Here is a 21,058-nt window from a genome sequence, read left to right as displayed (position 1 = left end):
CTACCCACTGCACTACCATGATCTGATCTTTGGAATAAAACATAGCTAATAAGATTGAAGTTTAGAAAATTGTAGGATGTTCTTTCATTTTGATCATCATTAAATCTTTTCAATTCTCTTGCTGTAGTGTCACAACAGAATAAATGGCAAACACTTTGAGCAAAACATAGCTCAGAATAAAACACTCCCTGCAGTCTTATCGTAATTCTCATTAGCACTGCAATGATTCATTCAGGTTGCCTCTGTCAACAGACTCTACCTCATGAATAAATGTAAATGCGGGTGCATCATTTGATTTAGATGCCTACGCCTGTGTTGACATCCTTGACTTATAACTGGGCCACATGTGAGCGTATGAGTTTTAACCAAGCGGTTTGCTTTGCTCTCCACACTCTGTTGACAGGCGTTGGGAAATGTGATCTTTACACCAGTCAGCAGGTTTACTAGGCCATCGATGACTGAAAAAACTAACAGAATGAGCTATTTTTAACCGCTCGGCCTTGTCAGACACCTTTACCCTTTGAGAAATCAACCATGAAGGAATAGATCGGTAGTATTTCTGCACAGCATCACGTGTAATGTAGAGTATTATCATATCACCAATCAGTTTAAAGACACAGTTCACCCAGTTCAACATATACTCACCATCAAGTGGTTTCAGACACATTTCAGTTTCTCTCATCTGTTGAGCACAAAAGAACAAGACATTTTGAAAAACTTTGGAAACTGGCAGTCACTGAAAGAAGTCATCCAAAAAAGTCAGAACAGAAAATACAGTGGAAGTCAATGGCACATAATTTCCAGCAATCTTTAAAGAACATTTGAACCCATCAGTTTTTCTAGGCTTTATTGGTGATAATGGTTTATTCTTTCTGTAATAAACAATATATTGGTAGAACAACCCACAGAAAATGCATTTAAAGGCATGAAACTGACAGAACTTTATTGTAAGACTAATAACACATGACAAGAAACAAAACACTATGTACAGTTTCTACTGTGTATGCTGTGTGTGGACAGTAGAGTGCGTGATCAAAGAGTTCGTGGCACAATGTAAACAGGACGATTGGATGGTCGGTCTGTTGTGCTGCAGGTCTGAATGCAGTTCTCCATCATCATCTTCATCATCATCATCATCATCATCCTCATCATGTTTGTTTGAAGAGTCTGAACAGTTGAGCATCACTTCAGGAGCTCTTCTGCTTCTCCTGCTCCACTACCGTCTTCTGGGCCTCATACATCTGACCTACACACACCTGTGGACCAACAACAACAACAGAGATTTAATATTAGCAGTGGGTATTTTTTTCTATCGTAGACATATAGTGGATTAAAATTTCTTTATAAAGTGTTTATGTAAATATTTACTAGATTCATTTCCATATTATTTACTTTGGCAATGGGGTACAGTGACTGTGCTAATTCTGTACTTTATGTAAACACGTAACAGGTTAACATAGCAATGTTATAATAATAATAATAATAATAATAATAATAATAATAATAATAATAATAATACTAATACTAATTAGTTTGAACAAATTGTTGCTTAAATTAAACATTTTTATGTCAGTATTATTAAAATTATTTATCATTATTCTAAAATGTAAATAATAAAATTAATAATATTAACAATAATGAAACGCTTGAAAGAAAAATGTTGTAAAAATTACACAGATTTATCTCGATATTATAGAAGCTACTGTACTCCTCAATATTCTAGAATGTAAATAATAATAACAATAATAATAATAATAATAATAATAATAATAATAATAATAATAATAATAATAATAATAATAATAATGGCGCAGTAGGTAGTGCTGCCGCCTCACAGCAAGAAGGTTGCTGGTTCGCTGGTTCAAATCTCGGCTTAGTTGGCGTTTCTGTGTGGAGTTTGCATGTTCTCCCTGCCTTCACGTGGGTTTCCTCCGGGTGCTCCGGTTTCCCCCACAGTCCAAAGACATGCGATAAGTTGGCAGTTCATTCCGCTGTGGCGACCCCGGATTAATAAAGGGACTAACCCGAAAATAAAATGAATGAATGAATAATAATGGGGTCAGCAGCAAGAAGGTTACTGGTTCGAGCCTTGGATGGGTGAGTTGGCATTTCTGTGTGGAGAATGCATGTTCTCCCCCTGTTGGCGTGGCTTTCCTCTGGGGTTTCCCTCAGACCAAACACATGCCCTATAGGTGAATCGGGTGCGCTAAGATGTTCGTACTGAATGAGTGTAAATGAGTGTGTATGAATGTTTCTCAGTGATGGGTTGCAGCTGGAAGGGCATCCACTGCGTAAAACATATGTTGGATAAGTTGGCGGTTCATTCCGCTGTGGTGACCTCTGTTAAAAAAAGGGACTAAGCCGAAAAGAAAATGAATATTAATAAATATTATAATGTTTTTCAGATATTGGAAGCTTATAGTAAAGTTAATCGTTTTGAAACTAGGGTTAACAAGTTAATTCAATATGTTTAACATTAGTTTGATTTACTACTACTTATTTATGTATCTATATTTAATTAAAATATAAACAACCAATTGATATACAGTATGTCGTATTATAAACCAATTTACAATTTGTTGTAAAGAATCATACTTTCAAAATTGTAGGCCACCAAATGAAGCTTTAGATTATTAATGTTCAAACAATCAAATAAAGACAAACACACAAAGAAACAAACAAACAAATCAACAAATAAATACATTTCATTGCTGCAGGAGTTCTTTTATGCCTTTTTCTGCAGGGGACCTATATTTTTAGGACACATCCCAACAAAACCCCTCATAGTTTCTCAATTCCCACATCTGAGTCAATTCTGGCAACTTTTAATGACTCAGGCAAGTCCTGATGAAAAATCAAGTCTCGTTCTGCATTCATTTGTTGTTAAATACCCTGAAATACAGCATGACATACAATAAAGTGCAATGATTTGTGTGTGGGAAAACATGTTTACCTTGGAAGTAAAGCTGAAACTAAATGCATCACATTTTAAGAGAAAACTGAAAACCCTCACAGTACTGTACAAACACAACTAAGTGTTCTCAGCGGCGAATGGCAGATTTGAACATTACGTACAGTCGTGTTAAAAAGCTGAGCTAAAGTCCAAAGGATGTTCTGTAATCTTTATTTGTGCATGTTTTTGGAGGCCAGAAACGGGGGAATCAATAGTGAACAGAGATTTGGTGAAGAGCGAGAACAGACGGAGAGGATCTGAACGTCCAAAACTACAGGAGAACCAACTGATCAAATGCCAGAAGAATGAACAAAACATCCTGGCTGGGTAAAAACACTGTAAATATACTGCTCAACTGGCAAAGGCAGCAGTATTTCTTCATTCTTTCATTTTACTTGGGCTTGGTTCCTTTATTTATCAGGGGTCACCACAGAGGAATGTAAAACAATGTGAAGGCTTGTGCAGCCACTTTCGCTTCTCCCCTGAACTTGAAAATATGATTGACAGAATCCTAGAAATGCTGGATTAAGATCGTCTAGGGGTCGAATCGAGATCGCGATGTTTTTACGATTAATTGTGCAGTTCTAACTGGACTGTAATGTTTGCTGCCAGATTGAGGTAAACAATACTTCGAGATTTGAATATTTCGTCGATTGTGTGAGATGATGAGCTTCATACAAAATCTGGCAACTTGACAGATATAGACAAACAGTGATTTTTCCTAACTCGACCCTAAAAATTACCGAAGTTTCCCTGGGGGAAATAAAACAGGAGGGCATCGGGAGAGATCCCAGGGAAAAACAGGGTTGTTGGCAGGTACCAGCATTTTATTTCTGACCGATACTCCAGCTAAACGGCACACACACACTCATCTGCTGTATTAAAGAGGCCTCAAAAAAAGTCGAGAAAGCCATTGGTTAGCAGCAACACACAGCAGGACAACCTCAGCAGTGTTGGTGAAGAGCCGCACATGTTCATCTTTCATACTGACGCTGAGCAAACTGGAGCATTACGATCCATTCGGGCTCCTGTGTAAATATATTCCCCTCGTCCTCATGACACGCAGCATCTGTCAGCATCTCCTGTCCAGAACGGAGCATCCCGAGGGAAAAACACACACAGCAGACTGATGGAGGGCGAGCGCGAAACGGGCATCACAGTCCAGGGGCCAAACACAGGAGTCAAGTGGACAGATGCACTGAAGATGATACTGCTGTGTTTACACAAAATACACTCAAGCTGATGATGATGATGGGGTAAAGTATGATTAAATGACTGCGCTTACAGTAGTTACAATACAGGCCTACTATATATACACACAATCTTGTGCTTTGAGTAGTTTTGGCCTTGAATGAATATTGATTAGTATCTAATAGCCTACTGAAAAGAGAAAAGGAAGTCAACGCGAAGACAAGATGTTCGCTGATCATTGGACGTCAGCTACATTATTCCAAACAATACTGGTGCCCTTAAATTGTTTTTCATTTTAAAGCTGTAGTATGTGGGTTGACACTTAGTGGTTGAACTAGGTATTGCAGTCCAAGTTCAAAACATTGGAGAGTTCAAAACACAAAAGGTGCGAAACAGAGGTTGCCAGATTTAAGACACAAACAGAAGCAAGCATGCCTGATGATCAAGCAAGCTGCTCAGCTAATGTTCACGTTTGTATTATATATGTTGTATATATAAAGTGATGGGGAAACACAAGATAAAAATAATGTTGTATTAGTTAGTAATTGCACAAGGTCTGCAAATATGCATAGTGCAAATCTCATCTTCATCCAAAACACACAAAACAGATTTTCTCCCACTGTTGGCAAGTTTGCAGACAGACGTGTCTAAACACATACACAGAGTCTTCCCACGCTGGACTGATAATCCCTGCACGAGTCCATATAAGTGAAACGTGACTAGTCAAAAATAAAGCACAGGCCTTTAAGCTTACTAAATATACATATACATATACATACACAGACACACACACACACGCACGCACGCACGCACACACGCACACACACACACACACACACACACACACACACACACACACACACACACACACACACACGAATCAAGACTAAATAAATAAATAAATAGCTATAAAACTTTTAAAAGTAGCTTTAAAAAATAAACAAATCAAAACTGATCCAGACAAAAACAAAACAATAAAATAAACTAAACAATTAAATTAAAACAAGAAACAAAAAAGCAACAGAAAACAAAAATATAAAAGAAATCAAAAGCAATCAAATACTAAAAACTAAAAATAAATAAATAAATATGACAAAAACCAAACCAAATAAAAAAGCAAGAAACAAGACCAAACAAAACTAAACAAAAACAAAAATTTAAATGAAGGAATGAATGAATAGAAAGAATTAAAGAAATCTAAATCAAGCAAATAAAAAACTAAAGAATTAAACTAACTAACTAACTAACTAACTAACTAACTAACTAACTAACTAACTAACTAACTAACTAACTAACTAACTAACTAACTAACTAACCAAATAAATAAATAAGACAATAACCAAACCAAATAAAAAAGCAAGAAACAAGACCAAAAAAAAACTAAACAAAAATATAAATAATGGAATGAATAAAAATAAATAAAGAAATCAAAATCAAGCAAATTCGAAGACTAAAACTAACTAACTAACTAACTAACTAACTAACTAACTAACTAACTAACTAACTAACTAACTAACTAACTAACTAGCTAACTAACCAACCAACCAACCAACCAACCAAGAAACCAGAGCAAACAAAACAAAAATACAAACACACACACACACACACACACACACACACACACACACACACACACACACACACACACACACACACACACACACACACACACACACACACACACACACACACACACACACACACACACACACACACACATTTATGAGGGGACTTCTCATAGACATAATGAATTTTAGACTGTGCAGGCTGTATATTCTCTCCCCCTATCCCAACCCAATCCCTAAACCTTGCTTAAAATACTTAACTCCGTGTGATTTATGAGCTGTTTTCTTCTTGAATACAAGGTAGAAACAAAACAGAAAATTAAACAAGAAAAAGAAAGTTAAAGGGTGCCAAGACTTTTCTTCTGGATGAGATTATTACATAATAGAGGTTTCTCTTCCCCGGGAATCAGAGCAATCAGACATCCAAAAGCTTTAAAGGAACAGTTCACCCCAAAATAAACATCCTGCCATTATTTACCCTCTCTTAAAATGTTGAACACAAAAGAATATTTCTTTATAAAGAAGTATGTATTTATTCTACTGTGGAAGTCAATGGTTACAGGTTTCCAGCTTTCTTCAAAATATCCTCTTTTGTGCTCAACAGAATAACGAACCTAATAGGGGTTTATAACCACTTGCGGATGAGTAAATGTTCATTTTTTGGGGGTGAACTATCCCTTTAATGCTTCTAAACAGCCTGAGACGGGATTGTTTTTAATACATTTTGTCCATGAGTTGTGAAAGTGAAAAGGGCAGCGCGTGGCGGCCGGAGCGACTCTGGACATTCTGCTGTGCCGTCAGCTCTTTCTGTTCCGCCTGACATCAGCAGGGCATTCTGGGTACATCAGACTCCAGAGAGACACCTGTGCAAACTCACCATCATCAATATCTGACCGGCGACCCTGCGTCCAGCTGACCTCAGAACAGCACCTGCTGCTCTCATACAGTCAAAGTCAGAATTATCAGCCCTCCTGAATTATTAGCCCCCCTGTATATATTCATTCATTCATTTTCTTTTCGGTTTAGTCCCTTTATTAATCACAGGTCACCACAGTGGAATAACCTGTCAACTTATCCAGCATATATTTCACACAGCGGATGCCCTTCCAGCGCAACCCTACACTGGGAAACATCCATACACCTGCATTCACGCATGCAATACAGCCAATTTAGCTTATTCAATCACTAATAGCGCATGTGTTTGAACTGTTAGGGAAACCAGAGCACCAAGAGGAAACCCAAGCCAACACAAGGAGAACATGCAAACTCTAAACAGAAATGCCAACTGACCCAGCTGAGGCTCAAACCAGCGGCTCTCTTGCTGTGAGGCAATTGTGCTATCCACTGCACCACCGTGACGGCCCATAGATCTAATCTTTGGACGGAAACATAGCTAATGAGATTGAAGTTTCAACACATTTCTAATCATAATAGTTTTAAAAACTTATACTAATAACTAATAACTGATTTATTTTCTCTTTTCCATGATGACAGTAAATAAAATTTGACTAGATATTCCTCAAGATACTAGTATTCAGCTTAAAGTGACATTTAAAGGCTTAACTAGGTTAATTAGGGTCAAGTTAGGGTAATTAGGCAAGTGATTGTATAACAGTGGTTTATTCTGGAGACAATCCAAAACTAATATTGCTTAAGAGGTCGAATAATATTGACCTTGATTTAAAAAAACTTAGAAACTGCTTTTATTCTAGCCAAAATAAAACAAATAAGACTTTCTCCAGAAGCAAAGAAATATAGGAATACTGTGAATATGTCCTTGCTCTGTTAAACATTGTTTGGTAAATATTTGAAAAAGAAAAATTCAGGAGGGCGAATTATTGTGACTTCAACTGCACATGTGAATTAATTAAACCTAGCAGATTCTGTGCACATTACAGTATGACTGTATGTTTACATCCGCTACTATGACTGAACAAGCAGCGCTTCACCAGAGTAAACTCAGTACAGCAGCTCTCATGTCTGCATGAGAGGTCTGATATGAGAAGGTCAAAGTTAGACTTATAAAAAATACTTTTATTAATCAGCAGGCCCACGGATTTTATAAAGCATATTATTCAAATTTTACCACCAACAAAAATAATAATTAAAAAAAAACAAAGAAGTGAATAATTATATATAATAAAACTTTAAAAAAATGTTTACAGAGATGCAACAAAATAACATAAAAATATTTAATATTGTATGGGCGGTCACCTCACAGCATGTAGGTTGCTGGTTCGAGTCCCGGCTAGGCCAGTTGCTATTTCTATGTGGAGTTTGCATGTTCTCCCCGTGTTAGTGTGGGTTTCCTCCGGGTGCTCCAGTTTCCCCACAGTCCAAACACATGCATAGGTGAACTGGGTAAACTAATCTGGCTGTAGTATGAGTGTGTGTGAATGAGTGTGTATGGATGTTTCCCAGTACTGGATTGCAGCTGACTGTCATCCACTGTCTAAAACATGTGCTAAATAAGTTGGCGGTTCATTCCACTGTGGCGACCACTTTATGTATAAAGGGTTTAAGCTAAAGAAAATGAAATTAAATGAATAATATTGTGTTTGTTTAAAGTTACTTTATGTTAAATTATTAGAAAATATATTATATTACATTACACTCACTGATTATGCTTATATTTGAAAGTTTAAAAATATTTATAATGTGGCTGATTAAAAATAAAAACATTAGTATATTGTGATATTATTATTATTATTTCTATTATGGTAACATTTAGAAGTAGAAAAAATACATTTTAAAGTAAATTTATTATCATTACAAACTATAGATAATGCATTAATGAATATATAAATTATTTAAACATTCATATGCATATTGCATATTATATATATATTTGGGCTGAGTTATTTGGCCAAAAATCTAAATCTCAATTAAAGGAACATTTTAGTTATTTTATTTTATTTTTGGCCCTCAAAGTTCACTGACAGGTTTTGTACAGTAAATATGCTCACATATTAAAAGTGAGAGATTTCTAAACGAAGGGTGCCTTACTTGATTTTAAAATCATTGAAGTAAACACACTTCACATCTACTATCTGTGATTTTTTTATTGAACATCAACGCTGAACAACTGAAATTAAAATACACACTGCCTAAAACCCACAGTCACTCTTTTTCTTATAAAAAAGGTGGAAATAAACAACTTTTGCTTCTGCTGTTTTATATTAAAAGTAGAAAATAAGCAGGATCTCTTCTGAATAAAAGTAAACAAAAATTTTAAACACTGCATTCCTCGAATCTTCTATTAATGAATATTTTAATGTAAATGATCATTTTGATGTAATGGAAAATGTGCCGTCTCAGGGCATCTCTGCCGCAGCTTACAATCATGATCAATGTAGTGCAAACGCGCAACGTGTAGTTACATTTTTGAAATGGTGCGAGGGTATGCAAGCTCGTGAAGGATGTGCCGGACCATTCCCTTGGGTTTGACGCAAAAGTATAAATCAGCCTTAACAGAGCGGGGTCTCGTGACTCCACACGCAGTAGGGAAAGCATTTATACCATAGTAATCTGGTACTGCAACTACTACTACTAATAATAATAATAACACACAAACACACCCACACACACTCCTCAGCATCCACATTTGCCCCAGTGGGTCTGTCAGCAGATGTTTTGACAGAGTTTTAAAGACAGCAGCACAGCAGATGCCCGTCTGTCAAAGATGAGGGATTCTGGGAGATTACAGCTGGCTGTCCTATACATTCCTCAAGCCCTCCTAAACATGGCCAGATGCTGCAGATACACGGGTAACCTGCTGACGGGGGCTGCTTTACTACAGTAACACCACAGGTGAGTCTTTTATGCTTCAAACTTAAGACCGAGATGATGCCAAAACAAGCATTCAGTGATGAGTGAATTATTAATATTAAGAATACCAAAGATTTTACTGTCATTCACACCCTTAAAGGGACAGTTCAAGGAAAAGATTAACATTTACTCATTATTTACTCATAATATTTACAAGTGAATAAGACAAAATAAGATATTAAAAATGGTTTTAGAAACCTGTAATCATTGAACTTCCATAGTAGAAAAAACACTACGGAAAATACTACGGAAGTCAATGGTTACAGGTTTCTACCAAAGCTTTTACTGTTATTCACACCCTTAAAGGAAAAGTTCACCCAAAAATTTAACATTTACTCATTATTTGCTCACCTTGAAGTGGTTTTAAACATTTACAAGTGAATAAGACAAAATAAGATATTAAGAAAAATGTTAGAAACTCGTAATCATTGACTTCCATAGTAGAAAAAGCATATACTAATAAATCAATGGTTACAGATTTCTAACAAAGATGCAACACTTATTCACTAAAAACTTGCCTTCAAATGGTTTCAAACATTTAGGAGTACGAAAAAATAAGATATTTATAAAAATGTTAGAAACTCGTAACCACTGACCTCCATAGTAGGAAAAACATGCACCAGTTAATGGTTACAGCTTTTACTGTCATTTGAACCCTTAAAGGGACAGTTCACCCAAAAAAAGAAACATTTACTGATTGTTTGCTCACCCTCAGTTAGTTTTAAACATTTATTGTTTTAGTCAATAACACAAAATAAGATTTTTAGAAAAATTTGACTGACTTCTACAGTACGAGAAAGAAATAATGGTTACAGGTTTCTACCAAAGCTTTTACTGTTATTAAAACACTTAAAGGGACAGTAGACCCCTAAAAAAGTTACATTTACACACTCTTTGCTCACCTAGTAGTGCTTTCAAACATTTATTGTTTAGTGAATAGTACAACATTAGATATTTAGAAAAATGATACCATTGACTTCCATAGTAGGAGAAACAAATATTATTGAAGTCAATGGTTACAGGTTTTCAGCATTGTTAAAAATAAAATCTTCAGTGGAAGAAATTCAAACAGTTTACAGTAATGGGTGAACTATCCCTTCAACCCGCACAGAAAAGTTCTCCATGTTCTTTGCTTAAGGGTGAGAAGTTTGAAATATCCTGATTTAGCAGTGATTTACTGTCAGCAAACACCTCGAGCTGCTGGATGTGACGTTTCGGTGAATATGCAAATATGTGGATTGCACTGTCCTCTAAAAAACTAAATCAACCCACAATAAAAAGAAAGCAGGAGTTAAGAAAGCATCTGATCTAGTGATGAACTTTCAGAAATTGGGTCACATCACTTAAACAAACACTCACCAGTCACTTTAATTAGGTATCTTACTAGTACCAGGTTGGACTCCAATTTTCTAAATGAGAAGACAGTGGGTGTGGCTTGCTTTATTTACTGCAGGCTGATTGGATGAAGTAAAGTAGGTGTTTCATTCAGAAAGATTATAAAAAAGGATGTAACCCATACAGACTCTCACACATACACTACAGCCAATTTAGCTTATTCAATTCACCTGTACCACGTATGTTTGGACTGTGGGGGAAACCGGAGCACCCGGAGGAAACCCACACCAAAACAGGGAGAACGTGCAAATGCCAACCAACCCAGCCGGGGCTCAAACCAGCGACCTTCTTGCTGTGAGGTAATCATGCAACCCACTGTGCTACAGTGACCACATTATTGTGTTATTTAAGTTAAATAATATTAGTTCATGTGAACTCAAGGTGAATTAAATAAAGTTAACAAGCACAACTTAGGAAATGAATAATGCATTAGTTAATGCTGAACTACGATTAATAAACTCTTTACAGGATTATACATAATTAATGTTAGTAAGTACGTTAGCTAACATTCATTAATGGACCATTATTCTAAAGTGTTACCGTTTAATTGGATAGTCAAAATAACAACAGATAATTATCACTAATTTCAGAAGACTCAAAGATTAAATCAATTTTAATAAGGTCAAATTCAAAAGAAAATACAACTGCTTTAATCACTTCATTAAAATTAAAATATACATTTTTTACATACACATATTTATATATTTGTACTTTTTAAAATATCATTCTATAATAAAATAAAATAAAGTAAAATTAAATTAAAAATAAATAAATAAATTAATAAATAAATAATAAATAAATAAATAAATAAAAAATACATAAAAAATAAAAAATAAAATTAAATAAAAAGATAAAATTAAACAAAATAAAATAAATCAATCAAATAAAAAATAAAATAAAAAAATATAGAATAAAAAATAAAATAAAATAAAATAAAATAAAATAAAATGAAATAAAATATGCTCTATGGGCAGGATTCAGCAGGGGGCAGCAGTGTCTCAAACTCCGCTCCACACTCTGGCACAGACACACTCCAGCACACACACACAAACAACACTTGCTCTACTCACAGTGGGCGGGTCCTTCAACACTACTGGCTGAGCTCCTCCACTAGTTTTGTGGGCGGAACCGAAGAGTCCCCTGACAGCCCTCTCAGCCAATCAGAGCACAGCAGGCCCTGCCTCATGTTAATTGATGCGGCTGCAGCAGGCACCCCATTGTTGGGATGTCACACTGCAGATTCCCAGTCACACACACACATTACAGAGGTGTCACACACACTTTTTTTTCCTGTGGATCAACTGCAGACACTGCAGAAAAACTATGTAGCCGTACACCAGAAACCACAATGAAACACACACACACATACATACACACACACACTATTCCTTGAGGGAATGCAGATGTGCGCACGACTCGCCTGTGACTAGACTGAATCACGTACAGTTAGCGATGCTAATAATAAGAGATTCTGCAGGGAAAGGTTAACGAGGGCGACACACAGACAGGTGAAAATTCGTTCACACTTCCGCAGGTTCAAATTAAACTTCTGCTGCACACAGATATATCCAGATATTTCCCTCTGTGCCCTTTAGCAAACAGAAGAGCAAAGAACGCTGCATTAAAACACACAGCAGAGTATTAAGCAGCATTTCAGGTCAAAACGACCTTCAGATATTTCAAGAGTTGGATTTAGTGTTGCTTTCCACACACTACTACAGCATGAGGCATGTGCACATCCTGATTTTAATTCATTTAACTCTAGAGTGTGTTTCTGCTGAAGTAGATGGGGCATATCAAGGGCACTGTGTGAATTATTCAGGTTTATTTGTTTGTGCCTTTAAAGGGCACCTATTTTACTCCTTTTTCAAGATTTAAGATAGGACGATAGCGTCTCCAGACTGTGTTAGTAAAGTTTCAGCTCGTAAAACACCCATCAGATTATTTATTAGACCTTTCAGAAGTTAAATTTTTCTGCTGTGAACACACTGTACCTGTTTTTGTTGCCTGTGCCTTTAGTTCTTCACACCCACTGTTCCCATGTGCCTGTCAGAGTACGCCTCAATCTCTGGCTGTGTCAGATAAACAGCACAGTGACAGACATGAAGGAAACAGATCTCATGTAACATTTGTAAAAAATACTACAGTAAGAACTTTACCAATGATTATTTGATGTATTTGTTGTGGAGTTGCACAATGTCACACACACAAACACACACACACAGTGCGCGCCAATAACTTTGCACTGTATTTGCACAGCACATGTGACAGGATTAATCTCCACTGCTGTATGGATATCTGTTATGTTAATGTACAAAATAAACCTGATTTAACGTCCACAAAGTGGGATCGAAGCGTCTTCTTTTATAATTGTACAGACATGCGGCTGTGATGATAAAGACGTAAAATCGCTGTAATTCATTACAAACAAGCACAGTTTTAAAAAGGTTTGAAACTTGTAAAACTCATTCTTGATCACATTTGATGATGACTGATGATTACAGAGGATCTATCAATAGAACAAGAAAGAGGAAATAGTGGATCCATCCCATCCCAAGACTGCAGATGTAACCCCGCTGGTCCTACACTACCCAACCCGTTCCGAGCTGGTATTGAACCGGCGACCTTCCGCAGGGGAGTCGGTTACTCTACGAAGGAGGCTAAAGACCATGGCCTCTAGCGTCTGTTGCTAGAGCCCCTTTAAAGGTCTGAAGAGTGAGGTTTACCTGCACAGCACCTACTAGCTGGCCTCCGTTACACTCACCCCCCTAAACCTCACTCCCATCTGGGTCACAACACCAATGTAACCCCGCTGGTCCTACACCACCCAACCCGTTCCGAGCTAGTATCGAACCGGCGACCTTCCACAGGGGAGTCGGTTGCTCTACCAAGGAGGCTAAAGACCATGGCCTCCTGGAGTGAGGTTTACCTGCACAGCACCTACTAAGCTGGCCTCCGTTACACAGAGAGAGGAAGGAGAGCTCCACCTGCTTATCAAAGAGCTGCGGGATTATCCCGACACATTCAACATTTACTTCAGGATGTCTGTGGTTCAGTTTCATACTTTGCAAGCAATACTGAAGCCACATGTAAAAAAGAACTTCCATGAACCAATTTATCCTGAACATATACTGGCAGCTTATCTAAGGTACGAAGATGGACAGACAGACAGACACAGGCAAACAGGCACTGTCATTCCAGCCCCACCTTGGTTGGCATTTGTCGTAGTTGCAGACCTTTTCATCACTATCAGACTGGAGGTTTTTAGATATCAGAAAAACAGACTTTATTCTCCAGAATAAAGCAGAGAAAGTGCAGAGCAGACCTCAGAGCATTCTGAAGTCTCTCCTGGACAATTCCTAAAGTGTCTGTGTTTTAACAATATTTATACAGATCTTTGCCCCACCCCCTGGGTGTCTTGTTTTAACTTCTAACCATCCTTGGATAAGTTTTTACTCTAGGTGGTCCTATTATTTCTGGCTCCCAGCCCGCTAGCAACTGTTTTGTATAAAACAGCCTTAAACCAAGTATACTATATAATATATATTATATAGTAATATATAATATATATACTATATAATCATTATATACAATAATGATAATTATTAGCGACCCTGTTTCCTCTATTTCTATTTAACGGAGAGAAGATTTTATTTTGACACATTTCTAAACATAATAGTTTTAATAACTCAATTCTAATAACTGATTTCTTTTATCATTATTATGATGACAGTAAATAATATATATATATATATATATATATAAGTATTCAGCTTAAAGTGACACTTATGGGCTTAACTGGGTTACTTAGGCAAGTTAGGGTAATTAAAGTCAGTATTATAAAGCCAAAATAAAACAAATAAGACTCCCTCCAGAAGAAAAAATATTAAAGGAAATACTAGGAAAAATGTCTTGCTCTGTTAAACATCATTTGGGAAATATTTGAAAAATTTACAAGAGGCGAATAATTCTGACGTCAACTGCAGATGTTGAGTTCACTCAGGTGGGTGATTCTGCACCAATCAGACGCCGCCCTGCCCTTGTTAGGCATTACAAGTCATTAATGAAGCACTCAGAGTCACACAAGCAGATCAGGGAACGAATGAAGCAATGACAGACGTGAGGGAGGGTGTTTGGCTTCGAGAAATCAACAAGCTTGGGTAAATTAAAGCAAACATTTAGCCTCCTACTGAAATTTTCAGAGGTATAAACAGACCCTGAAGTCAAAAAAACAGCAAGAGAGACGGAGAGAAAGATTATATCCAGCTGTCTCCTCAGATCTTCTCCATCTTTCCTCAGAAACGCTCTTCCCTCCTATTCATTTGCATTTCTAGAGTGGTTGTCGGTAGTAAACGGAGAAACGCATCAGTGTTCGCTCTCGACCTCCGGCACGTTCAGCTCTGCGTTCTGCACAAGCTGCTTGGAAATTCGGTTTGTTCAAAGGAATGGTTCACCCAAAAAGGAAAATTATGCCATGATTTATTAACCTTGTGGCTTTTCAAACTAGGTGTGAAAGCAAAGGGAGGAAACGTGGAGTCTGTTTTCTGTGCAGAATGAGAAATGAAGATTTCAAGCTTCAAAAAGAAACAAAAGCATTTTAAGAGTGTCATGAATGTTTGCTTTTTAAATAAACAATGGACAAAAGCACATAAAGAAAATCACAGATGATAACACTGAATGTTAACCCTTGTGCGTGTTGGGAAATGTTTTCATCCACTCTGGGGTTATTTTGAGTTCCAATTTGGACATAACCTTATCTGTGTTTCAGCTGGAGGGATGATGTTTGCTGACAAATCTTAATTTGACACATATTTTGAGAAAATGCTTTGAATTTTTCAAAAACCTCAACTATATACTCTGTTCAAATGTACTACTGTTTTGTTATGTTCAGGATGAAAACATCCACTGAATTAAACTGCTGTAAAAATGCATCAGATCAGTTTATATAATTTTTTTATTTTGTTGTTTGCATAAATCTGTTAATTAACCTCAGTCCTGATCAAAACTACTAAATTGTTTAGAAAATTACAGGATTTTAACTCTTTAATTGCCAAATTCATAAATAATGTCACTGTTTTGGTGGAAAAGACACACAAAAAACGTGTTTTCAATTTAAAAAGTTATTGTGGACTGGATTTCTTTATATCTTTTATCAAAGTCTTGAACATGTGAAATGCTTTGTTTTCATTGATTTTCATTTTTTTTCCTCCCTAATTTACTGTTGGGGGCTGTTTTTGCCCCATTGACTTCCATTATAACCACATTTTTTGGATCACAAAACAGTGACAGCATATAAACACGCATTTTTGATTGTTGTTGGTTTTTCTGGTTGGTGTGTGTGTGTGTGTGTGTGTGTTTGTGAGTGTGTACTTGTTTTTGTGACAAATCAGGACACAAATCTGTATAATCACATGGGTATGACACAGGTATTTCAAAAAGGAGGTAAAATATGAGGACATTGGGGACGTCCTCATTTCTCAAATCAGATAAACGAAAGTAAACAGAAAGTAAAGCTACACACTGTGATGGTAGGGTTTAGGGGTAGGGTGGGGTGAGGGCAATACAATATATTATATATTATATATATATATATATATATATATATATATATATATATATATATATATATACAATATATTTTATACTTTGAACAGTATAAAATGAATGGAAACCTATGTAATGTATCCACTTTTCACAAAATCAAACTTCGGAAACCGGAGAACCCGGGGGAAACCCACGTGAGCACGGGGATAACATGTAAACTCCGCACAGAAACGTCGGCTGGCTTGGTAAGGTCTAGAACCAGTGACGTTCTTGCGGTGAGGCAACAATGCTAACCACTGAGCCACCATGCCACCCATCTAGGAAAAGAGGAGGAGTAGGGGTGGAGGAGGGATTCATCAAAACGAAGATGGCTGTCATATGGAACTTACGGTAATTATAGTGGCTTAGGAATCAATCGTCTGATTGGTGAATTCTAAATTGAATAATGCGGGGCCGGCTGCAAGCAATCATAAGCACGTGATCCTCTCCAAATTAGTTTATAAATAAACTTCACTTAATGGCCATGGATGTTTCAAGTGGTATTGTGTGTTTATTTGGTCATTTCCACCAGCGTGAATTTCATAAACAGAGTAAAATAGCTTGATGTTTTTCATTGTAAATTCTAGTGTTCAAAAACATCTGTGAGGCATGTAGAATGACTTGTCTTGATGATTTGTAACATTATACTAATAATAGGGATGATAAAAATCATGATTTTATTACTGAATGGGCATACCCCTGCGATATTCCATCGAAAAAACACATTTGTTTTGGAAACGTGAAATCTTTAGTCTCCATTTGATTGTCATTTTTTGTGTGTGTTCCACATAAGTGTCTCCTCCATCAAAATGAGCAAATATGGACAGAATTTCAACTTTTGGAAGAAATAATAACTTGAATTTGACCTCTACAGCTTGAAGACTCTTGTTTAAGGTCATCAATGATCACTGTCTGTCTTCTCAGACGCGTCTCTGCAACACAAGCATCCCTCCAGTATCTGCAGTAACAGGAGCTGCAGAGGCTCATGGGAGGAAGAGCAGACCATCAGCAGGAAAGTGGAGGACAGGAATCCACCCTGAGCTCTGATGGTGGAGGAACGGGTGTTCAGGGGGTCCCAGGACTGCTTTGATTACCCCTCATCTTCAATTACACCTGCGCTGCACCAGAGCAGGTCGTGTCCTTGACTAACTGATGGTGAGACAGAGAAACCCCAGTCTGAGTCTCTCACACACACAAAAACACACACTATTCTTGACGTACAAGCAGGTGCAGCTATTGCAGGAACTCTCAACTGGTGGGCCGCGGCCAAATCATTAGTGGGCCTCAGCGATCCTGCAGGTGGGCCGCAAGATACCTTTAAACTAACTCTTAATATTAAGGGTGTCACAAGATCTCGCAAGATTAAATCGCGACGGGATTTCTTAAAGTAAAAAGTTAAAGTTCTTAAGGTAAAAAGTTGTCTTGTGAGTTGGGATGTTAGCATGATGGAGCGTGAGAGTGAAATTAGCATTGAAGATTGGAAGCAGGATTGATTTTGATCCGCAAATCAAGTGCTTTCCATACACCTGGTAAGGCTGCCTCTGTGATGCTCATGTCACTCGATCAGTTGGACGGGTGTGACGTAACCTCTTTTTTTTCTGAGTTAGATGTGCAGTAAGCCGCATTATTGAAGCGAAGTACAGATAAACGCTGCAATCAAACTATTATCATCGTGTAGGACTTCTAGACCCATTTTGCGACAGGACAGTCCACAGAGCTGTTTGACACTATATTCTTGGCAACTACAAACATCTAAGTGCGCACACACATACTGAACTTCTGGAGACTCAACACACCCGCCTTCATCATTGCCAAACACGTTTAGGTTTCTTTTCATGGTTCAAGTGACTGAATTCTACACAAGAACTAGTAGCACAACATGTAGCACAAGTATTTTTTGCATGTTCACGAGAGAGAAAGAGAGTGTAACATCCACCACGTAACCAATATAAAATAATACTGTTGCATACACCATGTGCACAAATCAAGCCAGGGATATTACATTAAGATGCCTACTGGTTTAAAACGGCCTAGATAAAAAGAATATGGCCAAATGAGAGCGTTTCCTTCATAAACTATAGGAAAACAACTTGTCAAAAAGAAAATAATTTTCCTGGCCATTGCACATTTTGCCGCGTGCAGTGTAAATGCAGACAATCGGACACCAGTCACCTTTAAAAGATGATAAATGTAAGCAGGTCATCAAAAAAATTGGATACTGTCACAAAATCCGAATTGACCATCAAGATCTGCAATGTAAATCCTTTGAAATTCTATAGGGGAAAAGCCAGACAGTAGAATTTGCTATTTTACATTTATATAAAAAATATTTTGCAGTGTTTGCATCTTCATTGCATTGAATTCAATATAAACTAATATAAAACTATTGCATACTTAAAATTATGGGAATAATTATGGTAATTCAAAAACACACTTTTGTGATTTAAAAACTTTTTTCTATATAAAAATCTATTTTCCCTCCATATACTAGCAAAATATTTGAAGAATATTCCATTCATATGTTTCATCATTTAGGATTTTTTTTTTAAATAGTGTAAAAATCTCGTCTCTTTCTCGTTAACTCAATCTCGCGTCTGGTCTGGTCTCGTGAAGTAGGCGTCTCGTCACACTCCTACTTAATATTATACTATAAATTTTACATTTCGTTATATATGTAGTATTATATACAGGTCTTATATATTTGTTAATAAATATTAAGCATTTCATACAAACGTTTTAAAGAAAATGTCAGACAGGTGGGCCTTCAAAAATTGATCGGAGGAAGAAGTGGTCCCCGAACTGAAAAAGGTTGAGAACCCCGGAGCTGTTGAAATCTTTTTGGATCAAGAATTCCGGTTTCATTCACTTCCATTAAGTTTTAGATGTTAAAAACTGCTGGTTATGCCAATAGATTCTGGCTGCAGATTTGCACTTGCACGTTCAGGCTTGCACTCTCGGACTTGCACGCTCAGGCAACCGTGCTTCCTCTGCATGTGACGTCATTTACAATCGCCACCTGTGGCCGCTTGCATGAAAGTCCTTCAGTAATTCAACTTAAGAGTGTCCCTGTGGGGCGGGGGGGGTTATGGGGGGAGGGGGGATTGGGATCTCTTGGTAAGATCGTTGCAACAAACTTCTTATCTGTCACCATTAGCTAAGTGCCTTTTTTCTAAGCGTTTCACTGTACTTTCTTGCAACATATGGCGACGGGCGCTGCAGTTGCTGTAGTTATGTAAATGAACGACAAATGCTTGCCTTACAACAGCTCTGCAGTAATGTTACACATCATCTGTATTTGCAATGCGCCTGGGTTGAATGAAACATACCCGCAGCAACGTATTTTGCAAAAATGTAAGCTAAGGGACGCATTTCCAATGAGCCACATTACACAGAAATCTACTGTACATGAAACAGCATAATAGTGGCACTTAAAGCCTGGGTCAATCATGTCAAAACACCTACAAGGAGAAACTTCTGAAGCCGACTGCCAGTCATAAACATCAGGATCAATTAAGAAATGAGGAGTTATGACAGGCTGAAAGCTTTATAACACACACACACACACACACACACACACACACACACACACACACACACACGTCTCACTCTCTTATTGTCTTCATCGCGGTTTTAAATGCGCTGTGTTCACGCTACAGCTCAGGCCACGTTACGATAGCAGTCATTGCAGTTTAATGATGTTCCTCCAGCAGCCGCTCAGAAGCAGAAGAGATGAAAACAGGATTGCAGAAAAAACAACGCCAAAAAGCCTTGAGGCTAAAAAGCTGTGTGTGGGATGCGAGCCGCCTACACAAACACTACTGACACCCACACACACACACACACACACTCATTCACAAACATATGGCTAAGTGCGCTGCATCTCAGTCAGTCAAACACTCATAAACACACAGGCGGGTCAGAGGCTGAGAAAACGATATGAAATATGCTTCTGCAGCGTGACTTCTGACACGGCGTGACCTGTTAGCGATGTTTGGCAAGTCAAGCATTCCTATTACTATTGTTCGCACTGAGGGTCAGATTCCTACAATGCTGTTTTAAAGCATGGTGGGCTGCTGGAATAAGAAATGTAAAGTTTTATCAAGCAAGGGTAGATTGATCACAAGACTCGGATTAGGGGTTAACAACGTTACAGGATTATTTTAAACCATTTATTTTATGTCAGTTATTTATCACTTTAAGCAAATTCTGTTTTTTTGGTATTTTTACACACCATAAAACTCTCTAACACAGTTGAAATCAGAATTATTACTGCTCCTGAATGATTAGCCCTCTTGTATCATTCTGAAAACGTAGTCCCCAACGCTACGGGTGGTATGACACCGATCCTTTTGGCGCTTTTGACCGCTTACTTCTGTGTGGAGGGCTTTTCCGCTGCAAACAGTTTGTCCAGTTGGCTCGTCATGTACGTTGGCCGAATTGAGATGCAGAGAGGTGTTGACGACGACGACCGAGTTCGAGTCTGGGGAAGAGCACTTCCAGAAATCAGGTAAGACAAAAACAGTGAACAGGTGAGAATGTGGTA

At 37.5% G+C, this 21,058-nt stretch overlaps 1 protein-coding gene across 1 annotated transcript in view; it reads right to left on the bottom strand.

The window, feature by feature from the left end:
• Positions 1 to 835: 835 nt before the first annotated feature.
• Positions 836 to 21,058, bottom strand: part of lyrm4b (LYR motif containing 4) — a 154,530-nt gene continuing 134,307 nt past the window's right edge. Inside the window, 1 exon segment of the mRNA NM_001386617.2 lies at positions 836 to 1,256. Within this exon segment, the coding sequence (NP_001373546.1) occupies positions 1,188 to 1,256 (69 nt within the window). The 3' untranslated portion in view covers positions 836 to 1,187.

Source organism: Danio rerio, chromosome 24 (assembly GCF_052040795.2).
Source record: "Danio rerio strain M-AB ecotype USA chromosome 24, GRCz13ab, whole genome shotgun sequence".
In the NCBI taxonomy this organism is placed as follows: domain Eukaryota; kingdom Metazoa; phylum Chordata; class Actinopteri; order Cypriniformes; family Danionidae; genus Danio; species Danio rerio.
This window is presented reverse-complemented; position numbering and strand designations above follow the sequence as displayed.